General features: G+C 40.8%; 3 protein-coding genes across 4 annotated transcripts in view; 1 reads left to right on the forward strand and 2 right to left on the reverse strand.

The window, feature by feature from the left end:
• kiaa1143 (KIAA1143 ortholog) lies at nt 1-11,119 on the reverse strand. The gene is made up of 3 exons (XM_054782878.1): nt 8,181-11,119; nt 5,160-7,191; nt 1-1,170 (listed from the first exon to the last, which is right to left on the reverse strand). Exons 1-2 carry the CDS (start codon nt 8,382-8,384, stop codon nt 6,805-6,807), a joined length of 591 nt encoding a protein of 196 aa, XP_054638853.1. The 5' UTR covers nt 8,385-11,119; the 3' UTR covers nt 1-1,170; nt 5,160-6,804.
• On the forward strand, nt 8,694-12,294 carry LOC129185606 (transmembrane protein 42-like). The gene is made up of 3 exons (XM_054782879.1): nt 8,694-8,911; nt 9,750-9,896; nt 9,966-12,294. The coding sequence occupies exons 1-3, from the start codon at nt 8,756-8,758 to the stop codon at nt 10,098-10,100; spliced, it is 438 nt and encodes a 145-aa protein (XP_054638854.1). The 5' UTR covers nt 8,694-8,755; the 3' UTR covers nt 10,101-12,294.
• zdhhc3a (zinc finger DHHC-type palmitoyltransferase 3a) overlaps nt 11,269-23,218 on the reverse strand; it is a 20,800-nt gene continuing 8,850 nt past the window's right edge. The window contains exon 7 of one of the 2 annotated variants that reach the window (XM_054782873.1): nt 11,269-13,687. In XM_054782873.1, coding sequence (XP_054638848.1) covers nt 13,442-13,687 — 246 coding nt within the window. In that variant the 3' untranslated portion in view covers nt 11,269-13,441. Of the gene's footprint in view, nt 13,688-16,499; nt 22,907-23,218 lie in introns of those variants that run through there. The other variant, XM_054782874.1, reaches the window with a different exon arrangement.

A 23,218-nucleotide genomic window follows, 5' to 3' on the forward strand; every position in this document is an offset into this window, starting at 1 on the left:
TTTGTTTGACGGTCCTTGAACGCATCTAACTTTGTCCCACAATGCACAGATGGACTACTATACTGCATTTTTACCCTTTTTCTTTCAACTCATATTTGCTCCGAGACGGTGATACTATGTGGGAATGCATAAAGGTAAGATCTGATGAGCTTACTGAGTGCTATTTGTTCTCTGAAAAACAAAGTCCAGGCTGGTACTGGTGGACGGTGGCTCTGTATTCATTTAGTGCTTTTAATTTGATGTTGTTCCTGTCTTAGTTTTACACAATATATAAAAAATAAGATCAATTAGATGGCTCTAATGTATGTATGTTTTACTGATGTGTTGAAAATGTTTCCCGGTGACTAGCTAGCGCACTGCTAATGCTATTTAGAGCCATTCTCGTCTTCAATCATGCTGAGCTATGAAGCATTCGTACAACCATTTGGCCGGTAGCTGAGGCTCTCACGTTGTTTAAGAGACGGACTGTCAACCGGTTGCTGGTCTTGTCTCGCATGTCTCGCATGTCTCGACAATCCATTCGTCTAAGGACTTATGGATGCTTCTTATCCATCCAGGAGGCTGCTACCGATGCAGCCGCATCTCTCGCTCGTCAAACAGGATATCCGGTCGCATCAATTTATCATTCACAACTGAATAAAAACATTTAAATGGTTCATTTGTGCATTTCTGTACACATGTTGTGTTCCCTGTGTCAGTATCAGGACAAACTAAAGATGAGATGACACTTTATGAGGTAAACCCTTAAGGTAAACTTCACATCAATGTGACATAGATATACAAGTGCAATGCCGATAATCTTAGTTGATTTAACTAGTATTTACCGAGTAGAGGTTGACTGAGGTGACATGCTTTCAACCATAAACTGCTTCGCTCTGTGATTACACCCGGGAGTGATCGCCTGTCAATCACCGGGCTGACACATCCACACAAATTTAAAGCATAACATGCACATCAGCAGCACTTTATATGTGTGAAAAGTGTCCTAGCGCACCCAAGAGTGATAACGGAGACCTTTGAAGCATACGGCATCCCACAAAAGAGCGTCACCAGACTTTTCTCTGGTGTCCATCCATCTTCTATTGCTTATCCGAGGTGGAGTTACAGGGGCAGCAGCCTAAGCAGGGAAGCCCAGACTTTCCTCTCCTCGGCTATTTCGTCCAGCTCCTCCTGGTGGATGAATAACCCGTTTACATGAAGAAACATGAACAAACAAACAAACAAAAACACATACGTGAAACGTCTCAACGCGCAGAAAATGTTATGACACAATGCGCATCATTTTCGCTTCTTCTTCGACAACAACAACACCGGCACAGCGGATAATGAACCGGGCCGGTAGAAGTCGCCTTTGTTTGCGCCTTGTTGCTGGTACTGACCCACCACCAGTACTTGACACTATTCTGCCTCACTTTCTTCATCAAAGGAACGCAAGAACGTGAAGAAACAGGAAATGGAGCCGGAGCTGTGCCATCCATATCCATGCCACCAGACACCCCCCTCCCGGACACTTTGGATGAAGGTGCGTTGGCACAAACCCTGCTTGGCTGAACTTCTCGTTCACCTTCTGATAGATTTGGCCATGACGGTACTTTTTAATGTTCCTGTCTTTCACCACACTAACGAGGTGGCTTGTTTGCTCCTCGCTCCAAAAGTGGGGGGTCTTGCGTGTGGCCGTGTTTACAAGTAGTTCCTGCCAAAGCGCACAACACAAAATTAATGATCCTTTCGATTGGGATATCACAATTTTAAAAAACGGAATATGAGCATATCTGGTTGTCAAAAGGGTTATTGGTGTTTACATGGCCATCCGTACACAACCGGATTATTGCTAATATTCCGCTTATGATAGGCTTATTTGACTGCATGTAAAGGTACTGATAGTCTCTCCAACGTGTCCTGGATATTCTCTGAGGCCTTCTACCTGGTTAGACGTACCCTGAACACCTCACCGGGGAGGCGTCCGGGAGGCATCCTGACCAGTTGCCGGAGCCACGTCATCTGGCTCCTCTCAATGAGGAGGCGCAAGCGCTCCGAGAGTTTCTCGCAGATGACAGTGCTTCTCACCTTATCTTCTAAAGAGTACAGGAGTGAAAATCTTAACCTGAACAAACAAAAAGGCAAGACGGGCCTTGACGAAATGAAACAGTTGGGTGCCTCAGCGTTTTACTTGTTGTGTTGCGTGAAAAACCTCTCAGGTGGGATCTGCTTGTCATGCCAGTAACATTAGAAGCCATCAGGACCGTCAAGGAAGAATAAAACTTTCTTCCACCTTTCAATGTCCCATGTTTGGTGCTCTCCTGCTAAACTCTTTAGTTAAATGACCCAGCAACTAAGCGCAACTACGTTGAACTGGACTCGCGGGACCAAGTGGTGATGGAGATGTCATACAACTTCATGTCAAAAAATCCCAACTATCCCTTAGAAGTCGTCTCTGGGAGATGGCGTCTGATGGTTATTGGACCGCGCTCGGCACCAGTAACAACTTTCATTTGGGCCGAGGATGGTCCCGTGTCTTGACGGACAGTCATTGGGATCCTCCGGCTCAGGGCCAGTGATGTTTTTTTGGGTCTACCACTTGACTTTTTTGTTCTATGAGCCTCAGGATGTTTTTCAGAAGTTTGAAATGACTGTCTTACTGCGTCCAACCTCAGCAGCAATAGCACGCTGCGAGAGAGAGGCCTTGCTTATGCAGCTCAATAATCCCTCCGCCTTCAAAGAGAGAACGCGTTTTTTTCCTTTGCCAACAAGGGATCATGACAGTGTGGATACCTGACACTAGATCACATTCAAGCCTATTTCACGTGCATTTTCAAGCTATACAGTACTTAGAACCTCCTTAAGATCCAACAGTGCAGTACTGTACATTCTTGCTATTTTTCCAATTTTGGAACTGGAAGGGGTGGCTGGGGACTGGGACATCTGGACTTCCCTGTCAAGACTGCTGCCCCCGCGACCCGAAATGGATGGATGGATGGATGGATGGATGGATTTAAGTGATGTGACATGGCGAGTGCTTCTTAAAGCAATATGTACTCAAGGTGGAGATGGGTGCGCCTATTAATTGTGTACACAAGGAAACATGTTTTCATATCCAACATACAGTATATCTGAATGGTGCCTATTTTTGAAAGTTTTTTTTCCATCTGCTTTATTGCTAAACAAAATTTCAAAGGTACTTTTGATGAAAACAGCCTATCATTAAACTGAAAATAAGTAATAATAAGAAAATCAAAAGACAATTCACATTATTGCGCTGCACTGTCTGGCCTCCCTTGGATAAAGTGTACATTCACTTGTATTTACTTATATTGTACACACTATTTGTAAATATGCTAAACCTTCTAAATATGCCTTTTAGTATAATTAGAGCCCTCTAGGCATAAAATAACACCCCTATAGTCACCTTTACACTCCTATTACCTAATATAGTAGACATAATAAGAGAAAATAAGACATATTATACATAGAAAACCTGTTTACCACCTTCTAAATACGCCTTTTAACATTCTCTAGACATAAAATAACACACCTTTACACCCCTATTACCAGTATAGCAGACATAGTAAGAGAAGATAAGAAGATAAGTGGTGCTGTCAATGTGTTCCAGACATGTGAAGGACATTTGTATTTTAGTTAATTTAGCCATTTTTATGCTTGAAAATGCTTAACTAATTAAACAATATGTAAAATGTGCTTAAACATGCATGTTTTGGACAAATAATAAGCTATATTCAACCACCAAACAACATGATTTGTTCATGAATATATTTCTGAAAAATCGTGTGAAGCAGTGAAATTCAAAGTGCTATGAGGCCAGACATTAAAAGGGTAGGATTAAAAATCTGGAATTACAGGAAAAGTGGGAATTTTGGGATGTGGAATATTGACAAGCCTGAATTTTGACGGTGGAATGGTTTGAGTGGGGAATTTTTGGGCCGGAAAATGTAGAATTCTGGGGAAAAACTTCATGCTGGAAAGTCTTGGAGTCTTAACAGCAAAGGGAATGTGTTTATGGAAACTGTGGAATTTTAGGAAACGTAGGAAGTTTGGCATACGGAAAGTAGATAATGGAACCTTGGTTAGCGCCATCAATTTGTTCCAGAAGGTCCGACTTCATAGGAAACGGACATCAGCGCTCTACCTGGGGCGACAGTAAGTGTTGTGTCAGTCGTGAATGAATCGGCTCTAAGAGCCGGCTCTTTGAAATGAACGACAGGAGCCGGTTCGCGTGGTTGGGAGGCGATTAGTTTTTTCCTCGTCTTTTTTCTGTTAAAGGCGAATGCCATTTGTCAGCATGTGTGGTGGCGTCTGTGTCCACACTGAGCAGGGGGAGGGGCGGTGTTAAACACGCTGTGGTGCTCTTAGAGCCGATTCGTTCGTGAGAAATTTGCATGAAGAGATTTGACCTATTTTGTCTACTGAGATGGGTCTTTGTTTTTGTATTTTATTTATGACATACTGTAATATATTTTTGTAGCTGTTCATTGAAATAATACAATAAATATTTGATATCATGTATTTATTACATTAGTAATTCATTTTACGCAATACACATTACATTTGACAATAAATTCTTTTAAGAAGAAATATCTGAGGCGCCACTTGGGAGCTGAAAGAGCAGTCTCTTTTTAGCGAGTCGAGCCAAGAGAACCGGCTCTCTCAAACGAGCCCAAATTTCCATCACTAGGGACAGAACCTTTGGTTTTACTGCCCCCCCTGTCCGGAACTCCCTCCCTGCACCCACCTGTGATTGCACTGACCTGTCCACCTTCAAGCCTCATGTTAAAACCATCTCTTCACACTTGCTTAGAATGTTTCAACCCATTCTCGCCAAGTTATTCTCATTTCGACTGTATATGTCTTGGATTTCTCTGTTTTAGGGTACATCGTATCGATTGCATTGCTCGCTTTATTGTAAAGCACCTTTGAGGTTTTACAAAAGCGCTTCTAAATAAAATGTATTAATATTATCAACCACATCCATTTTCCCCCAAGAAATAATGTCAATCCAATTAATCGGTTCCAGGAAGCCAAAAATGTGAACACAAAACACCTTTTTACAGTTTTACATTTATAGTTTGACATGCAGAAACCAATTGTAAATGCATATAAATGATGAATGAAAGGGATAAATGAACATTTCAGGTTACGTTTACCTTCACTGATTGATGTGTCTGAAAGCAGGATGGTGGTGGTGGTTGATCTCGCCGCCACATGGCGCCTTTGGGAACATCACGTCTTCATGGAATCAGATGTTAGACTGCTTGTCCTGTCTGTCAATCAAGTGACCAATATGAAAATCTGGACCGCCGGTGTAAATATTAATGGCTGACCATTCCAAATGTTTCTAATTACCCAGAAAGCACAATTTTACCCCAAAAAAATTTTCGCTGAAATTTTGAATGAGTTTGCCTTACCTTACTTACTTACCTCTCACCGCTGGTTGTTTATACTAGGGACCATCAATAAATGACTATTACACTGAAGAGAGTTTGTTAAAAAAAATTCATATATTCCAAATCACACCACAAATTGATCAATAACCACGTCAAATCTTTAGTCCTACCCTAAAAGCATTTTGCACGCTCATTTTTTCCAATTTGATCTTTTATTGGATTAGGGACCTGACTCACAGAGGTTTGTTACAAAAGCCAAACAATATTGTTGGGGGATCACAATGCTTGCTGATTGCTGGGGATACTCATTTCACTCATCTAATACAAATTTCATGTTTTTTTCTGGATTTTCTTATGTCGATAGTCTTTCTGTGTTAAACAAACCTACCATAAAATTAAGAACTTGGAAAATCAGCCTTTAAAAAAAAAAAAAAAAAAAAAGTCTTTATCTGAGAAGTCACCAGACTTCTCTTACAATTGTTCTTTTACAGTCAAAGAAAAGAGGAATCAATGATGCAATCTTCCTGGTTATTTATGAAAATATCCTAATTAGGGGTGCACGATAATTACTGAACCGACATGAGAATTATGACATCTTACCGATAACATTAAAAATAGCTCAGATAACCGATAATTTTAAAAAATGACCTGTACTGTGCGGGTGAACAAATCAAGCACTCCTTTTTTCTCCTGCCTGTGCACGTTAACGGCCTGTTGGAACTTCCGCTGAGCTCACTTCTAAACACACATTCGCTGTAAGAGGAAGACATTTTGCGTGGCGTCACACCAGCTTCTCGGAGCGTGTGCCCGAATACAGTGCACCTTGCTGGGCCACAGCAGGTGGCTCATCCCCCTCTATACTCTGGTTCTCCTGATAGTAGTGGTGTGGCAGTAGTAATGTCATGATATTTGATTAGGACAAACCAACAAATCCCAATATCTTCCAGTCCTTCTTACCTCTCAATACATATCAATAAAAAAGGCAGACATAAGACGGTTGTGGGTTATCGGTACCATGTCGGTCTTGAGAAGCAGAAAGTTATGTGTTGGTTTGAAAAACAAGATATCGTGCATCTCTAATCCTAACACCTACTGGGCCACATGGAGTAGAAGACGGTTCCATGAAGGATTTGTTCTATTCAGTGCTGAGTGAGTGGTGCTTATGTAATTCCTTAAGATGAAGCTCTGTCTTTTGCACAATAAGCGTAGCACGTGATGCACAAATGCACACTGTGGTTGTGTATCAACATGTGCACTTCCATACTTGCGCTCGGCATTATCAATACATAAGTTATGCACTCAAAATGGTAGGTGGAAGCGTGCAAAATGATACACAGCCTATGAATAATTTCTTGATTAAAAAACAGCAATGTCCCATTATCTATCTTTGTTGAAATAAACTAAATCAGTCCTCCTCTTCCTCGTCATCACACCCAAATGACAGAAGGCTGTTGTTCTTCACCTTTTTCACAGAATTCCCCTCCTTCTTAGCCTCTCTCTCCACTGCATCACACTTCTTCTTGCGGGAGCTGGCAGTGATACCTTGAAATTTGTCTGAGGACAAGCGCTTGGCTGGTTTCTTGAAGAGGATTTTACCATCGGCGGGTGACTCATCATCTGGCAACCGTGGCAAAATTGTACTTTTCTCCAAAGCTTCTTTCGGTTGAGCTTCTTCTTTGAGGTGTTTCACTTCCTCCGAGGTCAGGTCTCCGTCTTTAAGGACGACAACTTGAGGTAATTCATCCTCCCGATCACTCCCGTTGTCATCATCCGGCGTGGGCATCGCGTGTCGCTGCAGGGGCCATCCAAAACAATTAATCAAAATCTGTGTCAAGAGCAATATGACAATCCTGCCTGTACAAAGATTACATTTCGTTAATAAATAATACATTCATTATTTAAAAAGACAATTACAAATTAATTATTTAAAAAATAAAAAATATTATTTTATAATTAATACATTAAATTAAAAAAAAGTATTTCTACAATATATATTAAATTAAAAAGTATTAAATACATTTTTAAATGAACAATATCTGCATTTTTGCCTGTGTCTAGACATTGGTGACACCCTTATCGTGTAGGTATACAGTCGCCCCTCGCAATATAGCAGTTCCATTACCGCTTCCACTCTATATTGCAGTTTTTCAGAAATTAATTAATAAATGGTGGCTGTTGGTGGTAGACTATGGTCTGTTATCAGTCCAAACATATGGAAATACACGTGATATGTAGTATTCCCGTCACTAGGCGGCAGTAATGACACAATGACATGTCATGTCTGACATGATAAGAGTGAAAAAAAGCTCTCCTATTTGGTGTGTGAATGGTATGTTTTGGGCTTCTTAAGTTTAGAAGAAATAAATTCGAAGCTAACTGTTTAGTTCGCTAGCTTGCGGCTGTCTGAAGCATCTGCAGCAAGTTGCACAATATGTTGTAAAAAAAACAAATAGGAGTGTAAAGGTAACTATCGGCGTGTTATTTCATGTCTACAGGGCTCTAATAATGTTAAAAGTCGTATTTAGAAAGCCACACAGAAACTATGAAAATATTCTATTAACATTGAATCCCATATCGCGGCGGGACATTTATAGTCATCAACGAGGGATGACTGTAAATGTTTTAATTATGTCGCATGTCGCATGATGGGACTTCATTGAATACTTTAATTTGTAATACCGATATGCGGTTTTGCACTTAAGTCCATGTATACCCACATAACCCAATATCCATATCCATATCCAAATGGTCCACGTTAGCCAAACCATAGCAGTATAATACCTTTGTGTCAACAGTCGGTCCTTCTTTGTAGCCAACATCTTTTTTAAACTTCTGTAGAAAAGATGGCTCCGCTGGTTTCACCCACGACACACCGCTGGCTTTGCTCTTACTTGTATTCATCACGACGCTATCACACGATGGACCAAACACGGTCGGCTTAAACTGCTCTTTGATGTGTTTGTTTTCGGCACTAGCTTCCGCCATAACCGGAAACTACGTCATTAAAATGCGCCCTGTATGTCACATGACCCCGGGGACTACTGCGATTGGCGGAACTGCGATCATGACAACGTAACAAGGATGTGATGCAAGGTTTACAAAATAAAACATTAAAATGGCTAACCTTTACAGTAAATACGTTCAACCCCTTTCATGAAAACGTGTTATTCAAATGTTAAGACAGTGTAAGTTTGTAAACGCGAAGAAACATATATCTTTTTGCACGTAATTGTATTGAATTGATATACTCGCTCTTTTGTGTCGAAAAACACCAACTTCCGGTTTACAGATTATAGTTGCAACTTTCCATTCTTATCAATGGCGATAAATCGAACAGCTCCAAAGTGAAAGGAATAATGCTGGGGTCGTTTTACGCGTTGTTGGCGGGCTGTTTGGGCAGTGCTGCGTCATTATCTGCTAAACTAACTCTCGGTGCAGACTACCTGGAGGAGATGTGTCAAGTTACACTGAGCACGTTTGAAACACACACTGGATCTACAGTCTGTCACTGGGTGAGAACAGCTTTCAACAACTTTCTTGTACTGTCAGCTAGGCCGCCTTTTCGACTGGAAATTCTCAACTATGCATCCACCAAGTGCCGCATATTTGCTCCACAAAAGTTCCGCTCAAATTTATGATACAAATTGAATTTCAAGGGTAAGCGGCATAGAAAATGGATGGAATTTTACCACAAAGTCATTGGAACATATTTTAAGAAACATTCTTCATACCTCACACCTAAAATACTGTATGTGTGGCGAAGTCCTTAAAATACCAGTTCACTTAATGTAAAATCATATGCTATTATTTCAATATTTCATGCATTTATTTTAACTGTCAAACTGACTCCTCAAAGTCAGTAGGTAGATCCTAACGCCTGATTGGTTACCCAGCACATCAAGTGAAGATAGGTCAATTCCAGATACAGTAATCCCTCGCCACTTTGGCACTTCAAATTTTTGTCATTGCTGTTTGGTGGTTGAATACGCCTATTTTTAGTCCAAAATATGCACATTTGTTTTATTTTTTGCTTAAATGAAGCATTTTCAAGCATAACAATGGCTAAATGAAGTAAGATACAAATGTAAAGCATTCAGAAGACTCATTGAAAGAGGTTGCGATGATATGTAGTATTCTACACTGGTCACTAGGTGTCAGTAATGTTGCATTGATGAGACAATAGCCCCCACAGGAAGTACTGTACAGAACAGGAAGTCAACGATACTGGGTGATACAGTTTGTATGAAATGGTCCAGTTGTGCACACCAAGCATGAATGAATGAATGAGTGCGTGTGAAATGCAAGCCAAGCAAAAAGAATGACCTGAGGGATGCATTATGACGTCTGCAGCTCCACATCCCCCTGCGGCTGCTGTGCGTGGGCCTGATGCTGGCTTGCAATGCTACCATGTGGACCTTCTTCTCCAAGGCTCTCCGCTACTGCTCTTCTTCAGCCAGAGCCAGCGTCACCACCACCGCAGGCAACTTTATTTCATCGGTAAGCTGTTCAAATCATCTGTTCTAACTGTGAACATTCATTTGTCTTCTTGTTTGTTTGGGCATGAAGGCTGCGCTGGGGAAGGTGATTTTTGGAGAAAGTCAAGTACTTCTGTGGTGGGTGGGCATCTCTCTCACGTTGTGTGGGCTGCTGGTGCTTCACGGTTCCACACCTCAGCCACAGGAGGACGGCAAGAAGGACTAGTTTCCCAATCTCTCACACCAAGCTGCTTCTTCATGCTCTTGCAGTCCATTCCAGCCAAAGAGCTCCCTGGGACCTTTAGTTTTACTTACATCTCTAGTTCAACTTCAGATCTGTCCATATAGTTATTTCGTCATGTTTTATGCCCTTTTTGTAAAAAAAAACAAAAACGTTTTGGTAGTCACAAAACATTAAATATTTTCCTAAAAGGAATTTCAAAGTAGAATATTTGATATGAGGTAATTTGAGCCTGGTATAGGTCAGTAATTTATAACATTTTTTTTAAGAGCCTTTAAAAAAAAAAAAAATCACTAAAGGTTGCAGGGACCCAAAACGGTCCTGCTCATTAAAGTGTTATAAGTCATAATCGTATATATATTATTTACTTACATCTCTAGAACTACTGTATCTGTCCATATAAAGTTTTTAGTCATGTTTTATGCCATTTTTGTAAAAAAACAAAACAAAACAAAACAAAACAAAAAACTCCTGTTTTTCTTAAATCACAAACACGTAAAATATATCAATAATTCATAACATTGATTTTGATGCCTTATTATTTTTTGTGCAAAGACTCATGTTCTGCACCACAGAGCCGCGTTTTGTCACAATTGTCTCCCGGTCGTTGGGGTGGCTGAAGAGTGACCCCTGAGTAGTTCCGCCACTGATGAACACATGGAAAGGAGTCATGTTGTAGCCAGTCACAGCAACCAACTACGGTGCGTTCAAGGACCAACAAACAAAGTGCAAAAACTCAACTCAATGCTTGAGGGAAAAACATCATCAGTGAAGCATGGAGACATAAACATGTCAAAATGGTAGTACACATATGGAGAAAGTCTTGTGTATAACATGATTACAAAAAACAGCAAAAATGGGGAAAAAATGAGCAAAGAGTGAAGTTGATATAATAATGTGCTTTTTCTCCTACATGACAAAGCTAAGATGAAATATATATAAGTTGTTAGCCTACCTACATGTGTTGCTTTACTAAATATCAAAGTGGCAAAATTGCATGTAGGCCTGTCACAATAACAATTTTTTCCCCGGTCGATAATTGTGCTACAAATTATCATTGATAATCGATATTACTGACATTTTTGAGACCCTTTTTCATGAATTGTCATGATAGGTGTAAGTCACATTTGAACCACTACATGGTACTCAGGTATAGCGCACAGAAAACGTCTTTATGACCTGTTTATAATACACTTTTTAACATGATTAGAGCCCTCCAGACATGAAATAACACCCCTATTGTCACTTTTACACTCCTATTACCCAATATAGTAAAAGACAAAATAAGACATAATATAGATTCACCCATGATAGCATTGGGAAAGTTCCTTGTTTTTAGGGTTTCTGTACAGTACTTCCTGTGGGGGCTACTGTAACATTACTGACACCTAGTGACCCATGTAGAATACTACATATGTGTCTTTGAATGCATTTTAGGAATATTTTAGTTAATTTGGTCATTTCCAAACAGCGATGATTCATTCATGGAATGTTGCCCATCATCCACAATCCTTATGTGAGACATGAACACATTTTTCTCTTTTCTGTGCCTTCTAAAGATCAAAAAACGGGTAAAAAGAGGCAGGTAATTAATGCACGTCATAGGACACACCTATTAAAACACCTCCAAAAAGCTCCAACAAGGTTTTATGGTTTTATATCCATTATATAATCCATATGTGTTTTTGTCCCCACTCCCTACTAATGCATTTCACTTCAGAGCAATTTTAAGCCATAAAAACGGCCACAAGGTGGCAGAAGTGCATTTGATAAGCACAGCATAGATCATGTGGACTGAAGAATCACACATCATAGCAAGGAGGAAGTGAGAGAGCATGGAGGAGTGTAGCTTGCAGAAGGTTACACATTCTGTAGGGAAACTTTAACACACGCGCATGCACATGTGCGCGCACACACAGTTTAGTCCCAAATGTGAAAACTGTAAATAGTTGATGGTGTTATATTTGTAAATACGTTATTTTGATATTTTTTGTGTTGTATAGTTGTTTACATATTTAAGCTGTCACAAAAGTAAAAAAATATTTGTGTCAAAGCGAAAGTTATGCTTGAAATGTATCTTTTCACAAAAAGCTGCTTTTCTCCCTTTTGTAGTCAGGAACTGATATTTTCCTGAAACTTACCTACTGTATGTTCTACTGCTGATTACTAAAGAATGGAAAAAGGTAGAAACTTTTTTTTTCTCTGATGAAAGACAAGTCTAATGTTTCTTTTGGTAGGTTCCATGTTTATATTGCCATACAACACAATATTCTGTGTGCTTTCAAAGATCAGTCAAAATGGTCTAAAATGGTCGCTACTGAAGGGGTTGTCCTTTGAAAAATGGCTGGGATTGAATGAGTTAATTAGCTGCCTCTTTTTGTCGGTTTTTATATCTTTAGAAGGCACAGAAAAGAGAAAACTTGTGTTCATGTCTCACATAAGGATTATTAGGGACAGTTTTCCCTTAAAGCTCATAAAATGTCTTCAATATGATTCTGAAACATCTTAAAAACGTGTTAAGGCTGCTTTCATTTATATGAAAAAAGCATAAAATTCAGTCGTGCTTTTAAATGTTTCCATCTACAACAGAACAGGAAAAACGAAGTAAAGTGTTTTGCATTTATCGAGCAGAACCAGCTAGCTTGCTGTGTGTGCCTCGCAGGCCTCCCATTTTCCTTCATGTCGTTCCTACGTTGTTGCCAGTATGGATGTGAAATAGATCTTAAATTGTGTTCATTGTGCTTTTAAAAAGTCTGCAATTTGACTTGTTGAAAGGAGAAGAGACCCTGGCAACAAATGCACAGACGCACGGTGGCCTAGTGGTTAGCACGTTGGCCACACAGTCAGGTGATCTGGAAGACCTAGGTTTGAATCTCCACTCTGTGTGGAGTTTGCATGCATGTGTGTGTGGGTGGGTTTCCTCCCACATTCCAAAAACATGCATGTTAGGTTCACTGGTGACTCTAAATTGTCCATAGGTATGAATGGGAGTGTGAATGCTTGTTTGTTTATACTGTATGTGCCCTGCCATTGGCCCGCCGCCTGTCCAGGGTGTCGCCCAAAGTCAGCCGGGATAGGCTCCAGCATACCCCCGCCACCCTAGTAAGATCAAGCAGCATAGAAAATGAATGAGTGAATGGTCTGAATCGCTTGAGAAATAGATAGAAAAAGAGTCGTTCAAACCATGTGAGTTTTTTACTGAATCGGACTGACTCGTCTTGGTTAAATCGTTCACTTGGGACGCAGGTAACCTGATAACACGAGTGACTCGAGTGTCTTGACCAACACCAGTGACTGGGAAGTAAGAAGGTTTGGACGCTCCAAGATTACCGGACGGCCCGCGCTACCTCCTGAGCCTGACTGTCCGAAGTGAGCGGGATCTCGATGACGTCCTCCTCGATGATCTCCCCCTGTGGAACGCTGACTGGCTCCGGGGGGTTCTTCTTGCAGCTCAGCCCGGTGAAGGGGCTGCACCAGGACAGGGAGAATGGGTCACCAAAAGCCCCCCGCATGGCCTCCCAGCACGGCGCCTTCTCCCACTTGCCCGTCTCTCTCTTCAGGCGTTCGATTCCCTGCAGGACAGAGAAAAGGGTCCGAGCTCAAAGGAGTGGAGCTTTGTCAATCGCATGCAGGACTACAACTTCGTGAGGCGACGGTTTTGTTCGTGGCCAGTTCCGAAACACTTATTTGCTGTACGTTCAGTGTGAATCTTTTTCAAATCTCACATTTTTGGACGTAAAATCAAGATTTCATGGTCGTCATGAAAAACATCAACAAAAAAAATCCAAGACTTAGAGGTGTAAAAAAATAACTAAAAATGACAAAAGCGTAAAAAAATACAAATAAATAAAACAGAAAAAAAATTGAATAAAAAAGACAAATAAGTGTAAATAATACATATATGTAAAAATGACAAAATAAATTCAAGTAAAAAATAAAAATGACTTAAAGTGCAAAAAAAAATAATAAAAATGAATTCAATAGAAGTGTAAAAAATATAAAAATAAAACCCTCAAGTGTAAACAAAATTATTTAAAATGACGTAAATAAAAGTGTAAATAATAAAATCAAAATGACTTAAATAAAAGTGTAAAACAAAATAAAAACAAATTATATTAACTTAAAAAAAATGTAAAACACCAATAGAAATAAAAATGAGTTGCATAATAAAAGTGGGTTGCAACTTAATGACCTTTGGAAAAGCCCAGGTTGAATCCATTGAAGAACTCCTGGTCTAAAGATTAACTTCATTGCTGTCACACTCCAAAGAAGGATGTGAGAATAAAAAGCCCACAAGTTACATGACGGTGACAATTCTCTTACTTGAGAATGGAAAACATGGCTTCAAAAACAAACAGATCCGAGGTGGACCAGAGTCTGCCTTTGTGGTTCCACCATCAGGGAATTCACACCAAGCCTCAAAAACTACAACAGTACAATCCGTGTCACACGATAAAGTACAATATGTGTCACACGGTACAATACGTGTCACACGATAAAGTACAATACGTGTCGCACGGTAACGTATGGCTGAATTTGAAAGCAGAATATCTAACGTAACTAACAAGCCTAGGGTTGGGGTTAGGGTTGGGGTTACCCTAACCCCGATGCTTCTAACTAACGAGGGCAACCAGTGTAGAAAATGCGTGTGAATGCTGAAGAGCTGAAATGCTGTACGGATAATAATTATGGGAAAGGTGGAAACTTTAATGTTTTGATGCTGGAATGTTTTGAGAAATATAGAAAAATGACCAACAATGATCAATTTTGGCCTGGAAAATTAGGAATTCTCAGAAAATTTGGAATTTTCTAAGTGCCAAAAAGAAATAGAACGTTCTGAATGAGCTGAAGGTTGAGTAGTTGAGCAGAATGTTTTCATGTCGGAATGTTTTCAGAAATGCGGACCTTGAAAATTGTCTCTTCATTGTCAGTGGGAATTTTGTCGTGGAAAAATTGCAATGACAAAAAATGTGTGCGTTCTTTTGGAATGTGGCAAGAGCTAGCCATCGTGTCCTGAACATTTTGATTGGTTTGGATGGAATCTGGTTGGAAGGCCAATGACAATTTGTGTTTGAAAAATATGCAATTTCTGGAAAAGTGGCAAGTTTTGGGAAAATTAGTCTGAATTTCCTGCATGAGCAGAATGTTTTCATGCTGGAATGCTTTCAATCAATTGAGAAATCCTAAACTTGAAAATTGTCCATTTTTGTTGGGAATGACAGAAGTGTGATGACGGAAAATGTTTTTTTTGTGTGGAATGTGCCAATATCGAGCTATCGCGTTCTGAATGAGTGCAACATTTTGATGTCGGAATGGTTTGGTTGGAATATCGATGGTTTTCAGATGCGGAAAATGGGTAGTCAAAATGTCCTGAATGTTTTCATGTGTGAATGGGTTGGGAAACGTGCAAGTAGCTGACAGCACGATACTAATGACAAGAAGACTATTGTCCGCATGAACACCCTTCAACATTCACACAACGAGGATGTTGGCTCTTGGAGGTTCACGTGTGACCTGCATGCTGAGAATCGGCTCGTGTGAGTTACGTGGCCATCTTACCTCTGTCCCCATTAAAAGATGTCTGCTTCAGAAAGCTTCGGTTATCAAGAAAAGAGAGAAGATTGCAGGGAAAGGAGGGGGCGGGAACATGACACAATCATTTGGGAAGAGAATGACAGACGGGGACAAACGGATATTTGTTGAATGCAGAAACAGAAGAGCGTTACTTCGTACATCACCAAAAAGAAGCAAAACTAGACATGGTATGGCCGCCCGCATTGACAACAAGATCAGGAAACAGTTTGCAACCGATCAGTTTTTTCCCTACACGTGTGCCGAAATAAATACCAGCGTCACTTGAACTTCATGCCAGCTGTGCTTCAAATTGGACAAGACCGTGTTCTTCATGAATGCCACGCATTCACGTACGCTGCGTGAGCAATCATTGTGGTAAGTGAGCATTTCAAGCACATCATCTCCATTTTTCCCAAAGACTACAATCTAGACCGGGGGTCACCAACGTGGTGCCCGCAGGCGTTACCGTAGCCCACGTAGCCCCCCACGACCACATGAGGCACCTGCAAGCCTGCTTGTCATTCCGGTTTCCAGTTAATAATGTGAGAACACTAGAAAGAAATGTATTCTGAATTACAAAATGTGAGTTGTGGATACCAGTGTTTTTTTAATGTTCCGGTCAAAACAAGCATATTGGCTTTGTTTGGCTTGAAATAAGCTATGAAAATAAATGTTGCAAAAATTAGTAGCTCTTGGCCATTTCCATTTTGGAAAAATGAGCTCTCACAAAAAAACATTGGTGACCCCTGATCTAGACAAACCATCTAGGACGGGGGGGGGGGGGGGGGGGGGGGGGGGGGGGGGGGGGGGCTAAAGATACACCCCTGATCTCAACTTTAAGACCAAATGGCAAGAATGTAAATTTTGCACTGTTGGATCTTAAGGAGGTTCTAAGTAGATTTGTTGCAAGCATTAAAGTGAAATAGAATAGAATCAGATGATCAAAAGTAGCTAAAAAACAAACAAACCCTAGAATGGAAATAAAATGTATCAAAAAGGAGTGAGTAATGAGTAGCTGTACCATTCTTGGTGCATGAGGTGCATGCCCAAATAGCTTTGGGCATTCTTGATGCCAGTGTTTCCAGGAAGACTAGTGAGAATGTTGCTCCAGGTGGTGAACATGGCTTCACTGTCTGGAACTCATGTCCATTTTTGTAAATCCATCCCCAAATGTTCTCCATTGGATTTAGATGAGGGGAACACGCAGGATGGTCCAAAAGAGTAAAGTGTAGTGTTGTCCTGTTGAAAAAGCCAGTCATTACCACACAGACAAGGGCCTTCGGTCATGAGGGATGCCCTCTGCAACATCTCCACATAGCCGTTTGCCGCCCCTGCACAACCTGAAGTTCCATTGAAGGATCATGATAGTGCCGCGTGGAAAACATCTCAGGTGAGATCTTCTTGTCATACCAGTAACGTTGAAAGCCATCAGGACCGTCAAGGGAGAATACAACTTTCTTCCACCTCTCAAATGTTCCATGTTTGGTGCTCTACCTCTTTTTTCTTCTTAAAAGCTTTCTCTGGCAGATGGAGTCTGATTATCGGACTGCATTCGGCACGAGTAACAACCTTCATTTGGGCCGAGGATGGTCCCGTGTCTTGACGGACAGCCAATGAGATCCAATGGTTCATTTTTTTGGGTCTACCATTTAACTTTTTTGTTCCATGAGCCTCAGGATGTGTTTCAGAAATTTGAAATGACTGTCTTACTGCGTCCAACCTCAGCAGCCATGGCGCGCTGCGAGAGGCCTTGCTTACGCAGCTCAACAATCCCACCGCCTTCAAAGAGAGAAAACTTGTTTGCCTGTGTCATCTAGAGCTCATGACAGTGTGAATACCTGACAGCCAAGATTTTGCCTTTTAAAGGCTGTGCTCTTCAACTTTTGATCGGCTGATCAATAGCCTGTTTCACTTTAATGCTTGTTTGCAATAAACTGTAAAATCAGGTATGTTTTGTTGCCAGTTGTGTCCTATGACATTACTTACTCAAACAATAAATAACACTGTGAATGTCTTAAGCTCAGTTTGAGATTGGGTAGGATAGGTTTTGCGTGTGTAGACTGCATTTAGATGTGAAAACAACATAAGTAGACAAGGACAACATAAGCAATTGATGACAGAAACATTGTGAGAGGTGTCAAGAAAGACCAAAACAACCTGCAGAGGGCAGGTGTGAAGGTATCCCTATTACACTCTTCATAGAAGACTCCATGAACAAAAGTAGAAAGGCTACGGCAACTCATTAGCAAGAAGGAAAGAGAAGGCCGGGCTGGAATTTGCCAAAAAGGACAAAGATGAGCCTCAATAATTCATCACCCTAGAAAACTTTTGTCTGTTGAGATTTTGGTGGTACAAAAATTTGCTTCGCTGACCAAAAATTTGAAAATTTGCACGGGCTGAATCGCGAATGTGCAAGGATTAGGACACACCTATTCCACCTATGAAAACACCTCCAAAAACCTCCAACAAGGTTTTTTTGGTTTTCTAGTAACAGGTACAGGTACATGTGAGCGAGTGTGTGGTGAAGCTAGTCGCTAGCCGGCTAGTAGCTAGCTGCTGTGGTGTGGCGAGGTGTCACTCCACGTAGTTCTTGGGCGTAACAATATTAATATTAATGTGGTTAATATGCAGCTCACATTATGGAAATGGAGCGTTTTTGGCACCGTTTGGAGGTTTTTTCAGAAGAATTTATAGGTGTGTCACATTACATGCATTAATTACTTGCCACGTTTTATATCTTTAGAAGGCACAGTTTATGTACAGTTGGGGAACAGCATGCAAAACAAGCACTGCTCAGCTTTTCTGTAAAGACCTTTAATGGGTTTTAAAATGAAACATGAAAAACTGCTGGCACATAATTCTCCAATAAATACAAGGAAAAATACAAATGAACACTTCCTTTCCCTCACCTGTAAGGTGTAACGTGTGGGAAATCGGCACACCGCTGTACTGAACTGTTGGTCTGCACCAAAAAAGATGTTACTCCCTGGATATTTACCGTACAGTGGAAACTTGGTTAGCGTCATTAATTTGTTCCAGGAGGTCCAAAATTTCCCACAAGAAATCATGTAAATTTATCAATCAATTCCGGAAAGGCTAAAAATGTTAACACAAAACACGTTTTTATAGTTTTACGTGTGGGAAAATGCATATGAATGAGGAATGAAAGGCATAAATGAACATTTCAGGTTCTTTTCACCTTCACTGAAGATGTGATTCTTGATGTGAGTGTACAGGCAGGCTTTCAAATAATGGTAAGTGGCACTTCAGGTGGCTTTCATGTGTCCATGTTGGCTTTCCTCCTCGCGGAATGTTTGCAGAACATTTGGTGCAAATAGAAGACCAAACGTCTTCTCATTTCCCACACCATTTGGTCACCTCAGCCCAGTAACACACGCCACAGTACGGGTGACCTCACCTCATTAGAGAGTTATCGGAATATTTTTAATTAATTTCTGTTTAGTTTTTAGTATTTTTTAATGTTATCGGAATGACGTCATAATTCCAAAATCTAGATTGGGCCTGCTTGCCCCCTACTGAGACTGCTGACCCGCGATGCGGACCTGGGTAAGCGGAAGAAAATAGATGGATGGTTGTCATAATTCCTCATATCGGCCCGATAATTATTATCGTGCTCACCTAATGTGAAACTACAACAAACGTGTTGTGTGTCAACGTTGGTGAGAGTCCGCTGATGACATCACAGACGTGGCGACGTAGCTGACTTCTGGTTCCGGTTGTCATTTTGTAACTTCTTTGTTAGAAGCTGAGGACGTTTTGGGACGAAAACAGTTGGTGTCACACAGTGTGTACTAAGAACATGACAAGACGCTAACCCGAAAACGTACATAAACCGAGGCAAAATTTGGGCGTACATTTTGTTCGCTAACCGAGGTTCCACTCTTTATGTCTCAGTGGGGAAAATAAATATTTGATCCCCTGCTGATTTTGCAATGCATTTCATCACTAATAACTTAAGGTAGGCCTGCCACGATAATCCATGAATCAATTAATCCAAGGATAAAAAATGCCCCGGATAAATTGACATGTGCGTGTATGCGTGTGTTTCCTCTGCTTGTCTCTCTGTGCCGCACAGGCTGGATGACAAGAGGGTGCATGTGTCTGTGTGCATTGGTTCTATAGTGGAATGAACGGAGAGAGTGAACCCTCATCTCATTCAGCCTCTTTGTGGAGGCGGGGCTACTAGTGAGCGGTTACAGAGGGTTAGCTTCTTGAGGCCGCATACGCTAACATGAATGAAGGCGCAGAAGCGATGGTTTCTGAGGCGAATGCCACAGCTGACAGACCCAATGTGGGAATACATGGGACACGGACAGTTTTGTCAACTGGAGGAAAAAAAACTACCAATGGAGGTGCTCGGGCAACGGAGCCTTCATCCCGACAGTCAACGCTGACTGAGGCGTTTGGTCGGCAAATATAAACAAACAGTGCAAAATGGTGCACGCTCACAGACAGCATCGCTGGCTACACTGCAAAAACATACATACAGGCAACGTCTGTGTAAAGCTATACTCGAGTACCATCTAGTGGTTCAAATGTGAATTACACCTCTCATGACCGTAATTAATGAAAAAAGATGGTCTTAAAAAATGTTGTATGTAACACTGAATATCGACGATAATTTGTTGCACAATTATCCACCAGCAAAATGTGATATTGTGACAGGCCAACTTAAGTCTTTTTTACCCTGAATGTTCATATTTTTGTAAGGGGGTGCAAACTTCCAAAATCAGCAGCGGTCAATTACTTATTTCCCCGTATATACTGTATCAAAGTTAAAAGTTAACACTTGCCAGATCATGCCTTGTTATGGATTGAAAGCAAATTTGGAGTTATGTTTGGCTCTCTTCTACAACAAATAATAAAAAAAAAAACAAATAGGTCAATCAAATACCAACTGTGCTTATTTCTTCCATATTTCCAACAAATCAGTGTTTTGTTGTTTCAAAAGCATTCACAAATAAAAATGTATTGTTTTAATGCTTTGCAACCCTTTTCACATAAAGTATAAAGTAGACAAAATAAGCAGTCCACACACAATGAGTTGTCCGTGGTCACTATGAGGCGTAACACTCAGTACGTTTCCATGCACTCATCGGTGGGACTCCTGCTACACTGCCATGTCAAGTACACGTTACATGGACTTGCAGGTTGGAAATGAGTATAAAATAGTATTGTTTTGCACGTATGGTAGTGTGCATTTCGATGCCCGCGTCGTTGGTGCGGTGCAGTTACATTGTGTGTTGCACACGTGTTACTTGTCATGTTGTTGTTTGGTTGCACCGTGAGTAAGGGAGGATGAACTTCTGCTGGTCTGTGTCAAAGACAGACACTTCACGACCGTTTCAATTACTTGCTGTTTTTCTTCATTCGCGGGTGGTCCCGGATCATAATACCCACAAAAAGCTGGGATCTACCGTACATGCAGGATGTACGTGTGTGTTAATCCCATCCTTAAGACGTCCAACACGATCTAATTAAGGCAAGGTTGTCCAAACTCCCTACAGCAAGGGCCACATATTGAAAAATGAAAGGATGATATTTTAGAAAGCGACACATGTACATATGCTAACAAGTTCTATTTATTTCATCTCAGCTTTCTCATATAGTTGAAAAAGCACATTATTAATCAACTTCACGCTTTTTTCTACACTTTTGCATTTTTTTTTTTTTTTACATTTTGCGAATATTTCTTTCTTCTTAAAGAATCTTCACAAATGTTCTTTTCGTAATATTATGACTTTATTCCAATAATATTTTTACTTTATTCTCATGAAATTCCAACAGTTTTTCTATTTATGCACCTGTTTTTCTTTTTTTTTTCTTTTTTCTTTTCCAACTTAGGCACGCTAACTTTTCCAAACCCCAAAACCAAAACACAGCAGCAGTGGCGGCAGCTCCAATATGTAGCATTACCTTTCGCTAGTGGCCTGAGGCATTGTGAGCGAGTGTGTGGTGAAGCTAGTAGCTAGTCGGCTATAGCTAGCTGCTGTGGTGTGGTGAGGTGTCACTACGCCAGTAACGTAGTTCTTGGGAGTAACAATGCTAATAACAATAACAATAATAATGACAACAATGTCGCTGTAGCTTGGTTAACTCATTCAATACCAAAGACGTATTTCTACGTCTTTTACATTTTTTTGTGTGAGAGGCAAAAGGAGGTGATGATGCAAGTGCACAATAAAAGAGACCACTTTTCATGCAGTTTTAAGCCATAAAAACGTCCACAAGGTGGCAGAAGTGCATTTGATAAGAGCTCGGCCTGGATCTTATGCATGTATTAACGCACTCGACAGCAAGGAGGAAGGGAGAGAGCGTGGTGTATAGCGTGCATAAGGATACACACATACACAAAATTTTAACGCATGCGCACGCACACACACAAGCGAGTCCCAAATGTGAATATTGTAAATGGTTGATGGTGTTTGTAAATAAATTATTTTGATGTCAAATAATCCTTTTTGTGTTGTTTATGTTGGTATAGTTGTTTAGATAATTGAGCTGCCACAAAAGCAAACAATATTTGTAGCAAAGTGAAAGTAATGCTTGAAATGCATCTTTTCACAAAAAGCTGGTTTTCTCCCTTTTTTAGTCAGGAACTGATAGTTTCCTGAAACTTACCGATGTTCTACAGCTGATTACTAAAGAACAGAAAAGGGTGGAAACAAACTGTTTTCTGATGAAAGACAAGAGTCTATTCCGTCAAGATGGCCTAAAATGGCCGCTACTGAAGGGTTGTCTTTTGAAAAATGAGCTGGGATTAAATTAGTTAATATGCAGGTCACATTATGTAAACGAAGCGCTGCAGGCTGCGTTTCCAGAAGGCTTTATAGGTGGAATAGGTATGTCCCATTACGTGCATTCTTAGCTGCGTCTTTTTTGGCAGTTTTTAGATTTTTAGACCGCACAGAAAAGTGTTCATGTCTCATATAAGTATTGTGGATGATATGACTTTTCCTTTAAAGTGCATGTAAACGTAGTGACTGTCACACCCGCTGGTGTGTACTTTGGATGGGATGCAGACACACAGTCCCCTTTCACACCACATACTGGTATGACTCGGCCTTCCCATGGTCGGGGGTGGAGAAAGGGCTAAACCACAGTAAGGAGAAAGGGTGTCCAAACACTGCCCTCAAGTTCATCCACTTAGTTTTTTTAGCCCATCTTCTCTCTTCTTTTTTCAACTGCTCTATGCCCTGGAAACGAGAAATAGCCAAACTTCAGTTGGTGAGCTTGGCGTCCCAGGTGGTCATCAAACTGCCAGCCACTGTCCCTTTTTGGGCTTTCTTTCCAACTGCAGAGAAACACCAAAGCCGAGGGTGTCCAAAGGTTTTCCGCTGAGGCCCGCATAGAAAAAGAGTGCAGGGTGTGGCATGGCCGTGACAATATTCCTCACATTCTCATTCATTAAGCACGTTCATACCAATCCGATGTGGGTCAGGCTATGAAATAGGTGACAAGATACTAGTATTTGCTAGGGATGCTCCCATCAATCGGCCACCAATTCT

Source organism: Dunckerocampus dactyliophorus, chromosome 7 (genome assembly GCF_027744805.1).
Source record: "Dunckerocampus dactyliophorus isolate RoL2022-P2 chromosome 7, RoL_Ddac_1.1, whole genome shotgun sequence".
In the NCBI taxonomy this organism is placed as follows: Eukaryota; Metazoa; Chordata; class Actinopteri; order Syngnathiformes; family Syngnathidae; genus Dunckerocampus; species Dunckerocampus dactyliophorus.

What these genes read in the sequence shown, in the direction of transcription:
- kiaa1143 (XM_054782878.1), bottom strand. Translation starts at nt 8,384, where the DNA reads ATGGCGGAAGCTAGTGCCGAAAACAAACACATCAAAGAGCAGTTTAAG. An exon ending in GACCGACTGTTGACACAAAG is followed by an intron (nt 7,192 to 8,180) that starts GTATTATACTGC and finishes TGGCCCCTGCAG; the next exon opens with CGACACGCGATGCCCACGCC.
- LOC129185606 (XM_054782879.1), top strand. Translation starts at nt 8,756, where the DNA reads ATGCTGGGGTCGTTTTACGCGTTGTTGGCGGGCTGTTTGGGCAGTGCT. An exon ending in GATCTACAGTCTGTCACTGG is followed by an intron (nt 8,912 to 9,749) that starts GTGAGAACAGCT and finishes TGACGTCTGCAG; the next exon opens with CTCCACATCCCCCTGCGGCT. An exon ending in CAGGCAACTTTATTTCATCG is followed by an intron (nt 9,897 to 9,965) that starts GTAAGCTGTTCA and finishes TTGGGCATGAAG; the next exon opens with GCTGCGCTGGGGAAGGTGAT.